Source organism: Pseudophryne corroboree, chromosome 10 (genome assembly GCF_028390025.1).
Source record: "Pseudophryne corroboree isolate aPseCor3 chromosome 10, aPseCor3.hap2, whole genome shotgun sequence".
NCBI lineage: Eukaryota > Metazoa > Chordata > Amphibia > Anura > Myobatrachidae > Pseudophryne > Pseudophryne corroboree.
Window position 1 is genome coordinate 195,392,173 of NC_086453.1, and position 19,422 is coordinate 195,411,594.

The 19,422-nt window shown below is 45.0% G+C and overlaps 1 protein-coding gene and 1 long non-coding RNA gene across 3 annotated transcripts in view; one reads left to right on the forward strand and one right to left on the reverse strand.

Moving 5' to 3' along the window:
• Nucleotides 1–257: 257 nt before the first annotated feature.
• LOC134966347 (collagen alpha-1(XII) chain-like) overlaps nucleotides 258–19,422 on the reverse strand; it is a 300,135-nt gene continuing 280,970 nt past the window's right edge. For both annotated transcript variants that reach the window (XM_063943018.1, XM_063943019.1), the window contains exons 14-15: nucleotides 15,721–15,990; nucleotides 258–1,744 (exon numbers count right to left, since the gene is read on the reverse strand). In XM_063943018.1, coding sequence (XP_063799088.1) covers nucleotides 1,704–1,744; nucleotides 15,721–15,990 — 311 coding nt within the window. In that variant the 3' untranslated portion in view covers nucleotides 258–1,703. The remainder of the gene's footprint in view (nucleotides 1,745–15,720; nucleotides 15,991–19,422) is intronic.
• LOC134966348 (uncharacterized) overlaps nucleotides 14,076–19,422 on the forward strand; it is a 74,955-nt gene continuing 69,608 nt past the window's right edge. The window contains exon 1 of the long non-coding RNA XR_010188628.1: nucleotides 14,076–14,131. This is a non-coding gene — a long non-coding RNA (uncharacterized LOC134966348). The remainder of the gene's footprint in view (nucleotides 14,132–19,422) is intronic.

Consider the following 19,422-nt stretch of genomic DNA (forward strand, 5'->3'; position numbering starts at 1 on the left):
GGGGTAATTCTAAGTTGATCGCAGCAGGAACTTTGTTAGCAGTTGGGCAAAACCATGTGCACTGCAGGGGAGGCAGATATAACATGTGCAGAGAGAGTTAGATTTGGGTGGGTTATTTTGTTTCTGTGCAGGGTAAATACTGGCTGCTTTATTTTTACACTGCACTTTAGATTGCAGATTGAACACACCACACCCAAATCGAACTCTCTCTGCACATGTTATATCTGCCTCCCCTGCAGTGCACATGGTTTTGCCCAACTGCTAACAAAGTTCCTGCTGCGATCAACTCAGAATTACCCCCAATGTGCTGGGTCAGTCATATGACATTGCTTAAAATAGTCAGGTGACGGGCTAGGGAAAAACTCTTGATCCTTAGGGGGAGATGTACTAAGCAGTGATAAAAGTGGAGAAGTGAGCCAGTGGATAAGTTGCCCATGGCAACCAATCAGCTGCTCTGCATACTTTTATAGTATTCAAATTGTAAATGTTACGTCAATGCTGATTGGTTGACATGGGCACTCCACTGACTCACTTCTCCACTTTTATCACTGCTTAGTACATCTTCCCCTTAGTCACCAAAGGCCATTGTGCAATGGATCTGCTGCACAACTGCTAGTTCCACCCCTAAAAGCCAAAACTACAAAATAATTGTAGTAAGAAAATAGTAATAGTAATAAAAGTAATACTGATAACTTTTTGCCTAAAATTGATGTAACTAAAGATATACCGCTGTTAAGACAAAAGAGCAAGCATATTATAGTTCTGTTGTGAGAACATACTTGTCATTATTCATAGAACACTAAAGGCATACATTGACACACATGTGTAAGAGAATACTTAATGTAGAGGTGGTGCAAGTGTTCTTTGTGTATCATAGCCCTGTCAGGATGTAGTAAATTACTCATGGGAGATACGCAGGGAAAACATGGGACTTTGAAGTTTAGAGACTCTGCCCCTTTCCAAGTTTTATCAAGGTGAAGACAGACTGGCAGAATGCTTAGTGCTGGGCCAGTGTGGGTTTCCATTTAGAGCTTTTTATTAAATCATACAGGATTTATTTTTTATTTTGTAATATTATATAATTGTGTAGTTTTCCTTTATGTTTGCAGATATGACAAAAAGAAATGTGTGTATTTACATATTCTCTCTATGGAGTGTTTCTAGTTATTGCGCATTCTGGGGGGATTTTCTCACTATTGTCCTCCTGTGAAGAATTTCATTTTACACAGGAGAGATTGTTTTGTTGTAACAGATTGCGTCCTCATATAATGAATTAATTAAAATATACAACATTAGTTTCATTGCTCTCTCTAGAACCACAAACTACTGTAACATTTTCTTTGTCCGTGTCATATGTCCATTTAGCAGTTAATTATCTTTGCATTGACACCCAGTCATTTTTTATATCCGGTGTGAAGATGGAATGGTCATGTTAGTGGTTATAAATAAAATACACAGGCTGAGTGCAGTCATCAGGAGTGTGTTTCACTAATGCCATGTATGCTGCAGGTTATTAGGGTCCATCTGTTCTTATGCTCAAGCTCTCTTTCCACTGTTGTCTCTACAATGTCGGCTGTCTCACATTCACAGAAAAGTCCCAATGGCATAGTAGCATTTCTTATTCTATAGAAGAGTTTGCAGTCATCTAGCTCTTCTCTGAACTCTAGCCATGATGGTCATTGCTGTGTTCTTAGAAAGTGTCTTTACTGGGCCCGCATTGTCAAATAACGGTTTGCAGACGTTCCTGGGGAGGAAACAAAAAAATACATATTTCCAATCAGTTCATGACTGAACAAAATTGTATAGAGGCGCTGGATTTTATCATAAGTCTGCCATGAAAGACTTAATATGGAGCTTGTGTGACTCCAGATAATCAGATAGAGACTGGTAACATCAAGATATGAAGGTGACTACAATCATCCAGTGGGTGACGCATCTCAATAGAAGCAGGAAGTGACTCGGTTACTACACCCAAGCACCACACCTCACTCATAAATGCCCACAAATATGGCTAGATCAATGTTTGTGTCGTAGCTTGGACTGAGCATGGCCACTCCAGCTTAATGCCAGAATAATATCAACAGAGGTCTTTGTTGACATGTAGCTAAATGGTTAAATGCTACAAACTGTCTCTTAACTGAGTGCTGTTTTGCATGACTCATGAGCCACAATAACACGGAGTAAATATTATTCACCAACTTAAAGGTCAGATTGTCTAGACAGCAGGTGCATGTTGTTTGCTTGCTTCTATAAAAAGGTCTGCATGTGCCCAAACCTGTCACTGTGTTATTGAAGCGTCACAGTGATGTATGGCTGTACAGTACTTAGCACAGGAGGATTGATGCCTTTTCATACTGACTGCTGTTTATCTTCTCCTGTACACTGGTTTGGAGTTAACGTGCAGACCAACCCCCTTGCTCACATCCACTACGTACCTACCAATTTGTAGGCATCTGAAAATATGTGGAACATGCACCTTTCTGTGATAGCAATTTATTTCCAGCTCCATCCATGGCTAATACCCTGAACTGTGTATGTAACCTGTGTATGTAATATTTACTTAGAAAGGGCCTGAATCAGAGATGTTCGGTACTGCACAGCTGCAGGGAAGTGACGGTGCAATACCATACACCTAATATGCTAATGCTGCAGGAGGCGTCTGTAGGAAAAAGAAGCCTCTTGCCAGCATCTACGATCCGAGTTCTGCATCCTTAGTCGCAGCATTGCATCACCATCACCATTGGTTGCAGCCCTCGGGCACCTGAGTGAGCCTCAGCTTACCCAGAATGACTGACAACTGCTCAGCTGGGGCCAGAAAGTCTGCATCAGCAGACTCAGAACCAGGCCTGGCCACACCTGCAAAACTGGGATGCTAAGTCCCCATTTTAAAAAATGCTGTCCTGCGCCTACCCATGTCATTCATGTTGTGGCTTGGGAGCACTCCAAGCGAGCATCAGAACCCGTGCAGAATGGGTGCACCTGTGCAGAATGGGTCCTGTGCATTTACAGATGCCCCGCCATCGGCCTGGTATGCGTACAATTCTGACTCAGGCCCAGAGTCCCAACATTGATTACAGCCATAGCCACGTTATTGCTATCAGACTGGACTTCCTGTGCTGTGCAAAAAATACAGGAACCTTGTCTGCTAATAAGAAGCAGCAAAAGATTGATCATTTTTACTTGTACCCCATAAAGGTGTGAGCAAATACAAGCCAGGTCTTCCTCCGGTAATCACTTGCAGTTTGCACAACCACATTGCACAAGGATCTGTTGGAACTTCACGCTTAATTGAATCGAGTAACCCTGTAATCAGTAATTCGTTTTCCTTGCTCTAGCAGGTTACACAATTAATACAAATGTCTGATTTACGGCTATAGTACAGCTGGAACCGACACTCTGCTAGAATACTAAATATACTGGCCCAGGTGCTTTCAGCTAGGGGAGAGCACCCCCAATTTATGCGGTACAAAGACAGCGGCACTCGGGGACTGGTGTACTCATCAAACCATTAAGGTGCTTTAATCAACGCTTCAGGATGTTACCCACTTCATCAGGATGAAGGGGCTAACACCCCAAAAACGCTGATTAAATAACCTTAATGGTTTGATGAGTACACCAGTGCCGCTGTCTTTATACCATATTTTATATATATATATATATATATATATATATATATACACATACACATATGTAATGGTTCCCTGAGATGGATAGCTTCTCCACTCCTTCTGTAGCAAGAACCAGGCAGCACTCCACGGATTTTGTAAGCAACTGTATAAAGTGTATTCAAGGGTTTAAAACAAACAGTGCAGACATATGTCTATATGTCTAAGGGCTGTAACACACTGGCCGGTTTCTCCCGGATGGCAAAAAGCCGGACAAACTTTGTCCGGCTTTTTGCCATCCGGGAGAAAAAGGCAGAGTCTCGCACACAGGACGGCTTTGAGCAGTGTGTAATGCTGTGCGCATGCGCAGCATCAGACACGGCTTCAGAAAAAAACGTTGTGTGTGAAAGCTCCCCTTCACACACACAGTTCACTGGTTGCAAAGACGGCCCGGCGGCCGCCCGGCCGCCGGACCTTCCAGTGGTGAGACCCGGCTGCAACCCGGCAGCCGGGCCGGGGCCGTGCAGTGTGAAGGGACCCTAGCCCTCACACTGTTAACTACAATGCCGGCACGGGAAAAAGCCGTCCGGCTTTTTCCCGGCCGGCAAAAGCCGGGCAGTGTGTTTTAGCCCTAACAGTGCAGACATATGACTATGTCTGCACTGTTTGTTTTGATGCCTTGAATACACTTTCTACGGATGCTTACAAAATCCGTGGAGTGCTGCCTGGTTCTTGCTATAGAAGGAGTGGAGAAGCTATCCATCTCAGGGAACCATTTCATGTATGTATCAGTGGAGGAAGGCCCCCCGGTGGCTGCAACTAGGACAGCGAGTGCCGTAATTTTATATATATATATATATATATATATATATATATATGCACAATGAAGCGGCACTCCAGGACTTAATTCAAATAAACGGGTCCAGTCTCCCGATTTTGATGTGCAACGTTTCGGTTTTAATCACAAACCTTCGTCAGATATATACATACAACAGAAAAAGTCTTACCTATATAACAAATGAAATCACCAGGTGCAGTGCAGTCCAGGAAGCCTCAGAGTTAGACTTCTGCTGATGTCATGCAGCATGGACTAATTACGTAACAAGAGAGTGTTAACCCTTCACCACACTACAGACATGGAAATTAATGAAAGACATTTAGGGTGAGATTCAAATGATATATCACGCCCAATTTCCTTTCTAAAATGATCTCTGTTATCGCGCATATTGCGCCCATAGTAATCAGGTTTACTGTGTAAAGGGTTGGGTGCCTCACTACTCCGGGGGTAGCGAGCTGAAGTAATGATACAACGTCCCTGAGGGCAGAAACAGAACGAGTGTGGAAAGGGGTGAAAAGAATTGAATCCCGCCCTTAATATTCAAATGATACTTTGTAAATACAATAATCATCCACAGGATAAAATGCAACAAGTTATATCAAAGATTATATACGAGTATAGCAATCAGGGCGATTATACATCACCACATCACAATTGACTTAAATGGTTAACCTGGGGGAATCAATTAGATCAATGATTGAAAACAACATGTAGAAATGAAGAAAAACATCACAGAAAACTGCTGTAAGAAAGTGTTTCATTTAACCCCTTATGTGTTACAGTGTTGAGCCTGTCAATCCACTGTGCTTCCCTTTGTAGCAGGAGCCTAGATCTGTCACCACGTCTCCTGCTTTCTGGGACCATGTCTATCATTTTGTATTTTAATGAAGACAAAGTGTGTCCTCGTAACTTAAAATGTTTAGAAACAGGTTGTTCGGCTGGTTTGCCTTCAAGCGCGGATTTAATAGCGCTCCTGTGTTGGGCTATGCGTTCTCACCGCCGGGTGAACTGTTAACTTTGTCTGATGTGGACTCGGATAGAATACTGTTTAAAGACAAGGTAATAACAGTTTCTGGAGTGGACACTAATGAACACTGTTTCAATCATTTGCTGAAATTAAAAAAATGTGAATTTGACTTTTACCTACACAGAGTAACTTTGTCGCACTACTACCGTGATCGCAAAATTCCAAGAGGATTCAGGATCCGCAATAATCCTACAATTGGATGCTACAATCCGTCATTCTGTCGGAAGTGGGTAGCTGTCCTTAATAAAGCATCCTTTGACCTTATTCTCCTCGTCATTGAATAATCATCACGAGAACTGACTGAGGTACGGGAGAAGATTAAGACATTTGAATCTACCTGCTTGGATGAACTAAAGGCTGACACTAGTGCTAATTGGATAGATCAATTACAAGTACAGATTGACAAATACAGAAGTGAACTGATCAATTTCAAGTCAAAGAAATACACCGCGGTATCACGAGATTACGAGGAGAACCGGGTGTACGACTGGACATCTAGCCGACAATGGGGTCAGAAACAATGCCGCCCACGATACGCTAGGAATCAGAAAAACTCCTCCCAAGATTCAGAAAATTCTAGTGCTAGTTCCCAAAGTGAGTCTGAAGGAGCACGTGCAGCAGCGAGATCAAAGCACATCCCTTTAGGCGTCAAGACCAGGGCTCAGAGAGGAGCACCAATAGAAGAAGAACCAGACGAGGCCGCCAGTGTGAAAGGCAGAGGCGCAAAGAATTCAAAGCCAAAGAAATAATCTTCAATTTATCCTCTAGTCCTCTTACACTTTCGGAGACTGCAGCGTTACGACGAGGTCTCAGCTTCGTCCCTACGAACACTCACCGGCAATTCGACAGCAAGATTGACCTAGCCCGCTTCAGCAGACAGTTACGTCTTAGTGAATACTTTGACAAAAAGGATACTTTACCAAAAGCAACTGAGGACACCACATCTACATGTCCCGTTCGGACTAAATCTAACTTTGACCCTTTATCCCTGAATTCCACAATTTGTGCCTTTTCACGCACCATGACGAAAGAAATCGAGTCCACAACTATTGATGTCGGAGGTAAGGTTAACAACCTTTCTGCAGCTGAACGTTCTGCATTGAAGTCACTCTCTACAAGAACTGATATAGCTATCCGTCCGGCTGATAAAGGCGGAGGGATAGTTGTACAGGACTTACAAGACCATCTTGCTGAGGCTTATGCACAGCTATCAGATAAAGCCGTTTATCAGAAATTGACAGAGATCCTACTGATTTATATAAACATGAACTGAATGACTGTTTGAGGTATGCAGTTGATGAGGTAATCATTGATGCCTCAACTATGGAGGCATTAAGGATCCCTGAACCAACAATCCCTGTGCTATATACCCTGCCCAAATTGCACAAAAACCGGACAAAGCCTCCGGGACGTCCAATTGTTTCTGCTCGTAATTCCATATTTTACCAGGTAGCAAGATACTTAGACCATTACCTGCAACCAGTGATTCAGAATGAGCAGACATATTTGAAGGACACGTCAACTTTTTTGTGTAAACTGCATAATCTTGACCCTATTACTTCAGAGACATGGTTGTGTACAGCTGATGTTATAAGTTTATACACTAACATTCCACACAGCCAAGGTATTACAGCCGTTGAGCTTGATTAGTAACAATACACTGTACAATGGTCCAGATAAATCTCTGTTTGTGAAATTACTACAATTGGTTCTCACACGTAACTACTTCCTATTCAACAAGGAATATTACTTACAAACTCTTGGCTGTGCCATGGGGTCTCCGGTCGCACCGGCCTATGCCAATGCCTTTATGTTCAAAGTTGAACATGATCTGTTCTTTGGTAAACCTGAATATGCAAGCAAAATCACTTTCTACACTAGGTACATAGATGACGTGTTCCTCCTTTGGCGAGGCACGAGGTGTGAGTTTTTGAGCATGATGGCTGACATTAATACCCAAGATAACAATATCAAATTCACTTTTGATATTCAGGCGAAAGATATACATTTTCTTGATGTACTTGTGAGTCGAGATGGTGAGGTGTTAAGTACCTCTCTTTACACAAAGCCTACTGACTGTAACAATTTATTTTCTCTGACGTCCTAGTGGATGCTGGGGACTCCGTAAGGACCATGGGGAATAGCGGCTCCGCAGGAAACTGGGCACAAAAGTAAAGCTTTAGGACTACCTGGTGTGCACTGGCTCCTCCCCCTATGACCCTTCTCCAAGCCTCAGTTAGATTTTTGTGCCCGAACGAGAAGGGTGCACACTAGGTGGCTCTCCTGAGCTGCTTAGTGAAAAGTTTAGTTTTAGGTTTTTTATTTTCAGTGAGACCTGCTGGCAACAGGCTCACTGCATCGAGGGACTAAGGGGAGAAGAAGCGAACTCACCTGCGTGCAGAGTGGATTGGGCTTCTTAGGCTACTGGACACCATTAGCTCCAGAGGGATCGAACACAGGCCCAGCCATGGAGTCCGGTCCCAGAGCCGCGCCGCCGGCCCCCTTACAGAGCCAGAAGCAAGAAGAGGTCCGGAAAATCGGCGGCAGAAGACATCCTGTCTTCACCAAGGTAGCGCACAGCACTGCAGCTGTGCGCCATTGCTCCTCAGCACACTTCACACTTCGGTCACTGAGGGTGCAGGGCGCTAGGGGGGGGGGCGCCCTGAGCAGCAATAAAAACACCTTGGCTGGCGAAAATACATCACATATAGCCCCCAGGGCTATATGGATGAATTTTAACCCCTGCCAGAATCCATAAAAAAGCAGGAGAAAAGTCAGCGAAAAAGGGGCGGAGCCTATCTCCTCAGCACACTGGCGCCATTTTCCCTCACAGCTCCGTTGGAGGGAAGCTCCCCTGGCTCTCCCCTGCAGTCACTACACTACAGAAAGGGTTAAAAAAGAGAGGGGGGCACTAATTAGGCGCAGTATTAACAATACAGCAGCTATAAGGGGAAAAACACTTATATAAGGTTATCCCTGTATATATATAGCGCTCTGGTGTGTGCTGGCAAACTCTCCCTCTGTCTCCCCAAAGGGCTAGTGGGGTCCTGTCCTCTATCAGAGCATTCCCTGTGTGTGTGCTGTGTGTCGGTACGTTTGTGTCGACATGTATGAGGAGGAAAATGATGTGGAGGCGGAGCAAATTGCCTGTAATAGGGATGTCACCCCCTAGGGGGTCGACACCTGAGTGGGTGAACTGTTGGAAGGAATTAACAGTGTCAGCTCTTTACAAAAGACAGTGGTTGACATGAGACAGCCGGCTACTCAGCTTGTGCCTGTCCAGACGTCTCATAGGCCGTCAGGGGCTCTAAAGCGCCCGTTACCTCAGATGGCATATACAGACGCCGACACGGATACTGACTCCAGTGTCGACGGTGAAGAGACAAATGTGACTTCCAGTAGGGCCACACGTTACATGATTGAGGCAATGAAAAATGTTTTACACATTTCTGATAATACGAGTACCACCAAAAGGGGTATTATGTTCGGTGAGGAAAAACTACCTGTAGTTTTCCTGAATCTGAGAAATTAAATGAGGTGTGTGATGAAGCGTGGGTTTCCCCCGATAAAAAAGTTATTGGCATTATATCCTTTCCCGCCAGAGGTTAGGGTGCGTTGGGAAACACCCCCTATGGTGGATAAAGCACTCACACGCTTGTCAAAACAAGGGCTCTACCCTCTCCTGAGATGGCCGCCCTTAAGGATCCTGGTGATAGAAAGCAGGAGGGTATCCTAAAATGTATTTACACACATACTGGTGTTATACTGCGACCAGCAATCGCCTCAGCCTGGATGTGCAGTGCTGGGTTGGCGTGGTCGGATTCCCTGACTGAAAATATTGATACCCTAGATAGGGACAGTATATTATTGCCTATAGAGCATTTAAAAGATGCATTTCTATATATGCGTGATGCACAGCGGAATATTTGCCGACTGGCATCAAGAGTAAGTGCGTTGTCCATTTCTGCCAGAAGAGGGTTATGGACACGACAGTGGTCAGGTGATGCGGATTCCAAACGGCATATGGAAGTATTGCCTTATAAAGGGGAGGAGTTATTTGGGGTCGGTCTTTCAGACCTGGTGGCCACGGCAACAGCTGGGAAATCCACGTTTTTACCCCAGGTCGCCTCTCAACATAAGAAGACGCCGTATTATCAGGCGCAGTCCTTTCGTTCCCATGAGGACAAGCGGGCAAAAGGTTCCTCATTTCTGCCCCGTGACAGAGGGAGAGGAAAAAGGCTGCAGAAATCAGCCAGTTCCCAGGAACAGAAGCCCTCTCCCGCCTCTGCCAAGCCCTCAGCATGACGCTGGGGCTTTACAAGCGGACTCAGGCACGGTGGGGGCCCGTCTCAAGAATTTCAGCGCGCAGTGGGCTCACTCGCAAGTAGACCCCTGGATCCTTCAGGTGGTATCTCAGGGGTACAAATTGGAATTCGAGATGTCTCCCCCTCGCCGTTTCCTAAAGTCGGCTTTACCGACGTTTCCCTCCGACAGGGAGGCAGTTTTGGAAGCCATTCACAAGCTGTATTCCCAGCAGGTGATAATCAAGGTACCCCTCCTGCAACAGGGAAAGGGGTATTATTCCACACTGTTGTGGTACCGAAGCCGGACGGCTCGGTGAGACCGATTTTAAATCTAAAATCTTTGAACACTTACATACAGAAGTTCAAATTCAAGATGGAGTCTCTCAGAGCAGTGATTGCGAACCTGGAAGAAGGGGACTACATGGGTGTCTCGGGACATCAAGGATGCTTACCTTCATGTCCCAATTTACCCTTCTCACCAAGGGTACCTCAGGTTTGTGGTACAGAACTGTCACTATCAGTTTCAGACGCTGCCGTTTGGATGGTCCACGGCACCCCGGGTCTTTACCAAGGTAATGGCCGAAATGATGATACTCCTTCGAAGGAAGGGAGTTTTAGTTATCCCTTACTTGGACGATCTCCTGATAAGGGTAAGATCCAGAGAACAGTAGGAGGTCGGTGTAGCACTATCTCAGGTAGTGTTGCGGCAGCACGGTTGGATTCTCAATATTCCAAAATCGCAGCTGGTTCCGACGACTCGTCTTCTGTTCCTAGGGATGATCCTGGACACAGTCCAGAAAAAGGTGTTTCTCCCGGAGGAGAAAGCCAGGGAGTTATCAGAGCTAGTCAGGAACCTCCTAAAACCGAGCCAAGTCTCAGTGCATCAATGCACAAGGGTTCTGGGAAAAATGGTGGCTTCCTACGAAGCAATCCCATTCGGCAGATTCCACGCAAGAATTTTCCAGTGGGACCTGCTGGACAAATGGTCCGGGTCGCATCTTCAGATGCATCAGCGGATAACCCTGTCACCAAGGACAAGGGTGTCCCTCCTGTGGTGGTTGCAGAGTGCTCATCTTCTAGAGGGCCGCAGATTCAGCATTCAGGACTGGGTCCTGGTGACCACGGATGCCAGCCTGCGAGGCTGGGGAGCAGTCACACAGGGAAGGAATTTCCAGGGCTTATGGTCAAGCCTGGAGACATCACTTCACATAAATATCCTGAAGCTAAGGGCCATTTACAATGCTCTAAGCTTAGCAAGACCTCTGCTTCAAGGTCAGCCGGTGTTGATCCAGTCGGACAACATCACGGCAGTCACCCACGTAAACAGACAGGGTGGCACAAGAAGCAGGAGGGCAATGGCAGAAGCTGCAAGGATTCTTCGCTGGGCGGAAAATCATGTGATAGCACTGTCAGCAGTATTCATTCCGGGAGTGGACAACTGGGAAGCAGACTTCCTCAGCAGACACGACCTCCACCCGGGAGAGTGGGGACTTCACCCAGAAGTCTTCCACATGATTATAAACCGTTGGGAAAAACTCGACAGGTATTGCGCCAGGTCAAGGGACCCTCAGGCAATAGCTGTAGACGCTCTGGTAACACCGTGGGTGTACCAGTCAGTGTATGTGTTCCCTCCTCTGCCTCTCATACCCAAGGTACTGAGAATTATAAGATGGAGAGGAGTAAGCACTATATTCGTGGCTCCGGATTGGCCAAGAAGGACTTGGTAACCGGAACTTCAAGAGATGCTCACGTAGGATCCGTGGCCTCTACCTCTAAGAAGGGACCTGCTCCAGCAAGGACCCTGTCTGTTCCAAGACTTACCGCGGCTGCGTTTGACGGCATGGCGGTTGAACGCCGGATCCTGAAGGAAAAAGGCATTCCGGATGAAGTCATCCCTATCCTGATCAAAGCCAGGAAGGATGTAACCGCAAAACATTATCACCGCATTTGGCGAAAATATGTTGCGTGGTGCGAGGCCAGTAAGGCCCGACGGAGGAAATTCAACTGGGTCGATTCCTACATTTCCTGCAAACAGGAGTGTCTATGGGCCTGAAATTGGGGTCCATTAAGGTTCAAATTTCGGCCCTGTCAATTTTCTTCCAAAAAGAACTAGCTTCAGTCCCTGAAGTTCAGAGGTTTGTAAAAGGGGTACTGCATATACAGCCTCCTTTTGTGCCTCCAGTGGCACCTTGGGATCTCAATGTAGTTTTTGGGTTCCAAAAGTCACATTGGTTTGAACCACTTAAATCTGTGGAGTTAAAATATCTCACATGGGAAGTGGTCATGCTGTTGGCCCTGGCCTGGGCCAGGCGCGTGTCAGAATTGGCGGCTTTATCCTGTAAAAGCCCTTATCTGATTTTCCATTCGGACAGGGCGGAATTGAGGACTCGTCCTCAGTTTCTCCCTAAGGTGGTTTCAGCGTTTCACCTGAACCAACCTATTGTGGTGCCTGCGGCTACTAGGGACTTGGAGGACTCCAAGTTGCTAGACGTTGTCAGGGCCCTGAAAATATATGTTTCCAGGACGGCTGGAGTCAGAAAATCTGACTCGCTGTTTATCCTGTATGCACCCAACAAGCTGGGTGCTCCTGCTTCTAAGCAGACTATTGCTCGTTGGATTTGTAGTACAATTCAGCTTGCACAGCCAAAATCTGTAAATGCCCACTCCACAAGGAAGGTGGGCTCATCTTGGGCGGCTGCCCGAGGGGTCTCGGCTTTACAACTTTGCCGAGCAGCTACTTGGTCAGGAGCAAATACGTTTGTAAAATTCTACAAATTTGATACCCTGGCTGAGGAGGACCTGGAGTTCTCTCATTTGGTGCTGCAGAGTCATCCGCACTCTCCCGCCCGTTTGGGAGCTTTGGTATAATCCCCATGGTCCTTACGGAGTCCCCAGCATCCACTAGGACGTCAGAGAAAATAAGAATTTACTTACCGATAACTCTATTTCTCGTAGTCCGTAGTGGATGCTGGGCGCCCATCCCAAGTGCGGATTGTCTGCAATACTTGTACATAGTTATTGTTACCAAAAATCGGGTTATTGCTGTAGTGAGCCATCTTTTCTAGAGGCTCCTCTGTTATCATGCTGTTAACTGGGTTTAGATCACAAGTTATACGGTGTGATTGGTGTGGCTGGTATGAGTCTTACCCGGGATTCAAAATCCTTCCTTATTGTGTACGCTCGTCCGGGCACAGTATCCTAACTGAGGCTTGGAGGAGGGTCATAGGGGGAGGAGCCAGTGCACACCAGGTAGTCCTAAAGCTTTACTTTTGTGCCCAGTCTCCTGCGGAGCCGCTATTCCCCATGGTCCTTACGGAGTCCCCAGCATCCACTACGGACTACGAGAAATAGAATTATCGGTAAGTAAATTCTTATTATTAGCTTCAAGCCATCATCCTGCTCCACTTAAAAAGGGTCTACCATACTCTCAGTTCTTGAGAGTACATCGCATCTGTAGTAATTTTGATGATGAATGTAAGCAGCTTGATATTATGACCACTAAGTTCCTAGAAAGGGGATATTCCAACAATGCACTGACCAGTGCTAGGCTTAAGGCGCTCGCAGCGCCGAAGGTTAAAGAACCAGACATTTCTAGTCAGAGCCGCATGACAAATACTATGATTTATGTGAATCAGTATACAACTGCCAGTACTAGATTAATGTCAAAGGCGAAGGGTATTTGGCCTATTGTTCAAACTGACCCTGACCTACCATCTTTATCCAAGAAATGGATAATGCCTTGTTATAAACGAGGATGTAGTATTCGTGACATGATTGTGCACAGTGACATTTCTGATTTTGACTCCCAGGCACCTCAACATTTTCTTACCAAAAAAACGGGTAATTATAAATGTTTAGGGTGTACCACTTTCACATACTTAGAAACAGGAGACACTATAGTACATCCGCATTCTGGCAAACGAATCAAACTGCAACATTGTTTCACATGTACCTCAACACTGTAACACCTAAGGGGTTAAATGAAACACTTTCTTACAGCAGTTTTCTGTGATGTTTTTCTTCAATTCTACATGTTGTTTTCAATCATTGATCTAATTGTTCCCCCAGGTTAACCATTTAAGTAAATTGTGATGTGGTGATGTATAATCGCCCTGATTGCTATACTCGTATATAATCTTTGATATAACTTGTTGCATTTTATCCTGTGGATGATCATTGTATTTACAAAGTATCATTTGAATATTAAATGTCTTTCATTCATTTCCATGTCTGTAGTGTGGTGAAGGGTTAACACTCTCTTGTTACATAATTAGTCCATGCTGCATGACATCAGCAGAAGTCTAACTCTGGGGCTTCCTGGACTGCACTGCACCTGGTGATTTCATTTGTTATATAGGTAAGACTTTTTCTGTTGTTTGTATATGTCTGATAAAGGTTTGTGATTATAACCGAAACGTTGCACATCAAAATCGGGAGACTGGACCTGTTTATTTGAATTAAGTCCTGGAGTGCAGCTTCATTGTGCTTATATCTTCAACCTGCAAAGTTGATTTAGAGGGCACCGGGCAAGCTGACTGTGATCCTTACTTCATGAGTGCCGAATACAAATACTATTTATATATATATATATATATATATATATATATATATATATATATATATATGGCACTCCATCATTTCAAAACTTTGTTATTGCTGCCCGCAGGAAGCGTGACAGTAGAACCTTGCAATCAATATTATCAACATTACATGCATAATAGAATAAAACTGTAAGAGTGAGATTTATCAAAGGTTGGAGTGAAATACAGTGGAGAGAGATAAAGTACCAACCAATCCGCTCTTAATTTTAATATATCTTTGCACACAAGCTACTACCTAATTGTTTGATTTACTATGCATTTTATAGAATTGAAGTCTCATTTATAATCCGCAGACGGCTGTGAAGAACCATTTGTGATCAGGTTATAATGTCTGCTAAATTTGGAGTTAAATCATCTTTGGACAAAGCTGGAGGATTCTATTTAGCTAAATGCTAAGATACAATTTCATAGCATGAACCTTCAGCATTTGTCAAGGATATTGCTTGATCCCTAATCATATTGAACACTGAGTGTAATTGCTTACTGCATTCATGCTGTATTCCATTTCCAAGGACAATGCATAATTTCATACAGAGAACGGCTTGAGAAACGTTCACCTTCTAAGCTGGGTTCAGTCATTCTTATTATTGGTTTTATTCTAGCACATCTAAGAAGCCAGACTCCTTTCACTGAGAAATTCTCATTTTTAACAATTTAGTGGTTAGGCAGAAAGACATGTATATAGCCAAAAATAAGCGGGTGTCTGTAATGCATTATACCCATATAAAGGGAACACACACAAAACCAAAGTTATGCATAATTCATAAAATATAGTTATGATCTTATCTGGGGTTCTTTACAATAATCTTCACACCAAACAATTTCTCCTCTCTATACCAGGTGTTCTTAGGAAATTACATTTTGAATTAAGACCTGAAGATCTGCTGCTGTCATTGTTGTCAGAAGTGGCTAGTACCAAGTCTAGGCAGAGCAACAGTGAACGGTCATACCTCCCCAATGGGATTCAGCCCTGTTCATGACAGTGGGGCAGAACCCTCAAATATTGTCTGCCCCACTGAAATTGGATCAGTTGGGATGTATAAGCTTATACAGACAGAGAGGGCCTCTTCTAAGCATAGCAAGTAATGTATACCTGGGGAACCAGATAACTCAGATTGGTTTACATAATCTGGAACCGGGGTGCAAGAAAAATGTGATGTGTGGGCATATGGCTGAATTATACCATATAGGGTATGTAAAATGGATGTGCAATGAATGTTACATTCTGAGTCCCTTTTCACATTATAACCATATTACTCCGAATTGAGCCCTTTACAGTTCTGGCTGACTAGTGTCTGAGTTCCCAGCAAGTTTTTGTACTTAGGCAGTCAGTTCCGTCACATACCTGGCTGTTTCTGTACGGTTCTGCAGAGACTTCTCCCAGTGCCATTCTGATAAATTGGCTTAACACAGATCTTGTTTGTGGTCCCTTCTTGTATATCTGTCAAATGTATACTGTGAGTTTGTGGAGCCACACTGATTACTGAGGAACGGCCTGCTTGTCTTCGGCACCTTACTCTGTAGCCCTGTACTTCTCCATCTGCAGAGGCCCAAGTGGCCTTCAGGCTGCTCGCACCTAGATCTTCAAAACTAAGGTACTTCACTTTTGTGTCATCTATCAAAAGAAGGATATCATTGTATTGTGAATGCAATTACTTTCATTCCTCCAGGAGCAGTAGAATAAATGGGCATACAGACATTGATATTAACAGCCTAAAAAGCTTAACAAGTGAGTGACACTTCAGAAATAAATAAAAACCATCATAACAATTAGTTGCTCAAGCATGTTCTCTCCAGTTTGATGCCTCTTCTCTTGCACTCCTGCTTGCTGTCCTTGCTACTCTCTCCTGCCATATTGCAACAACCCCACCACTAAGTATCATATATGGGACCAGGGACACCAGAAAGGGATCCATGACTGCAGCATCACATCTGTATATATCTGAATGTTATCACTTCTACATAGAGCAACTCGTATATTACATTTAGGACACTTTTTAGTGCTGTGTCAAACAAATTGTTGTGTGTGTCCGTAGTGTGTTATTATTAGTAGCATTATCCCTGCAGGGCACAGGTTTATAAGAACAGAATGGTAGGCACACAACAGTCTCATCTGCTATACACAACTGTTCCCGCATTATGTTAAAAACCTGTTTTTGTCGTCTTTTCATATGGGCTCATTGGGTAGTTGTCCAAGGGCCCCAGGAGTATAAGGGCCTTAGACAGATAACTGAAGGTCCTCTTTTTTCCAAGGGTATGAGATTTTTGAAAATCGGCCCTGGGCTACCGGAGATATCCGACTTCAAAGCAGCGGTCCCCATCCAAGCCTGTTAATTGCCCTACCCAGACAGATATCTCAGGTTCTGTCTGACTTAGAGTTTTTCTGAGGGTACTCTCCAAAAGATGGGATTCTCCATTTTTGGTGGACACTGACAGCTTGTCTCTACTATGCCCAGAACCAGAGATATCAGCCTTCAAGCAGCTAGTCCCTGCTCCAGCTCCACATGCCTGGTATGCAGTTTATATTTCCGTAAGTGGATAGCTCTGCCTCCTGAACACTGATCCCCAAATCCCCAGTACCTACTGAAATGTGGTACTCTCTTGTTTTTTTATGCCATTGAAAGCTTATAAATATATTACCAGGAACTGGAGATATCTGCAGTCAACCAAGCTGGCCTCCTACCAGAAAATGTTGAATATTAAGGAGGTCATTCAGATCTGATCGCTGTGCTGCGTTTTTTGCTGTCCTGTGATCAGATAGTCGCCACCTACAGGGGAAGTGTATTTTCACCATGCAAGTGTGCGTTCCTATGTGGAGCAGAGCTGCTAAAAATCAGTTTGTGCAGTCTCTGTGCAGCCCAGGACTTACTCTTCCAATGCGATGGATTCCTGCTGATCGGGGCCGGAGCTGAGGTCACACACCCTCCCTGAAACTACTTGAGTCTGTCTGCATTTTTCCGGACACTCCCTGTAAACGGTCAGTTGCCACCCACAAATGGCCTTTCCTGTCAATCACCTTGTGAATGCCCGTGCGATTGGCTATTTCGCACCATCCCGTTGCTGGCCGGCGATGCATGTTGCTGTTGCCCGACGCACCTGCGCACTGCGGTGCATACGCATGTGCAGTTAGGATCTGATCACCCGCTGTGCAAAAACGCACAACAGCGATCAGATCTGAATGACCCCCCAAGTCCACTCCACTATCCACCCCTCCCCAGTGTATTAAACATCCCCTACCACCCTGGACATCCTGTGCCAGTGCCCCTTCATTCAGCCCAATGCCCCCTGCTACAGTTTAGTGTTCTCCCTCCCGCCCGATCTCCCACCATCTTTGTAGTATAGAAGTAATTAGCAGAAATTACTGCTCCAGGTCCTACATGCTGAGAGGTAGCTAAAACACCCTCTACTGCCCGCGGGACATCAAAGCTGCCGCTGATAGCACCCCCCACGTCTACCGCCGAAGGATGGGTAGGGGCTCCAGTGCATTGCTTTGCCCAGGGGCCCACACTGCTGTTAAGATGGCCCTGGCAGTGCAGCATGGTTTTGCCCAGGTGCTAACATTTCTGGTTTGCTAACAACTCTAAATAATCCCCTCAGACAGATGGTTATAACACGTTTATGGTTATTGTTTTTTTTACAATTATTGTTTTGTTTTTTAATTTTAATGTTAAACTATTTTTTGTATTCCAACACCTGTATTTTATAGCTGAAAAGAAGGAAAAGGCCCTACAGCAACCTTGCTACAATAGCTCATTCTGCTTTCATGTGATCTGTAACAATGGTGTGTAATGGCAAATTTTAAACCCAATGGAAAAAGAAAAAAGTATCGAATACTGGCGCAGAGAAACTGGCCACAGGTGCAATTGCACGGCTCGCCCGGCACTATAAACGCCCTATTTCCGACTCTGAGCAGGTTAACATCACTACTGTCTTAGGTTAGTGAACCTGTTCCTTCCAGTATATAACTCAGTTTGGGGCTTCCTGCATGCCTTAAATCCTTGCCTTACACCATGATACAGGTACACCACCGATTATCCGGCACCTGATAGTCCTACACCCCTTTTAATCACATCAGGTGCCGTGGGAAGTTATGCTGTGGGTGGGAGTAAGGATTCTGGAAGTCTTAGATTAGCAGCAGGAGATTTATGGGGTAATTCAGAGTTGATCGCAGCAGCAAATTTGTTAGCAGTTGGGCAAAACCATGGTGGTTATTCCGAGTTGATCGCACGCTGCAACTTTTTGCAGCCTGTGCGATCAAATAGACGCCGCCCATGGGGGAGTGTTTTTTTGCATAGCAAGGCTGCGATTGCTTGTGCAGCCCTGCTATGCAAAAAAAGTTTTGTGCAGAACAAGACCAGTGTATGAGTTACTTACCCTGTGCGATGAATCCAGCGTTGATGGTCTAGGAATTTACGTCAGATATCTGCCCTCCAAATGCCTGGACACGCCTGCGTTCGCCACACCACTCCCAGAAAACGGTCAGTTGACACCCCAGAACTCCTTCCTCCTGTCAATCTTCTTGCGGTCGCCGCTGCGACCACTTTCTTCGCTAGCGGCGTCTCTGCCTATCGCCGGGTAACGACGCACCTGCGCAATGCGGCCGCAGCGCATGCAAAGTTCCGGACCGATTGCACGGCTGTGACAAAGCGCAGTGTGCAATCTGGTCGGAATGACCCCCATGTGCACTGCAGGTGTGGCAGATATAACATGTACAGAGAGAGTTAGATTTGTGTGGGTTATTTTGTTTCTGTGCAGGGTAAATACTGGCTGCTTTATTTTTACACTGCAATTTAGATTTCAATTTAAACACACCCCACCCAAATCTAACTCTCTCTGCTCATGTTACATCTGCCCCCCCCCTGCAGTGCACATGGGGGGTAATTCTGAGTTGATCGCAGCAGGAATTTTGTTAGCAGTTGGGCAAAACCATATGCACTGCAGGGGAGGCAGATATAACATGTACAGAGAGAGTTAGATTTGGGTGGGTTATTTTATTTCTGTGCAAGGTAAATACTGGCTGCTTTATTTTTACACTGCAATTTAGATT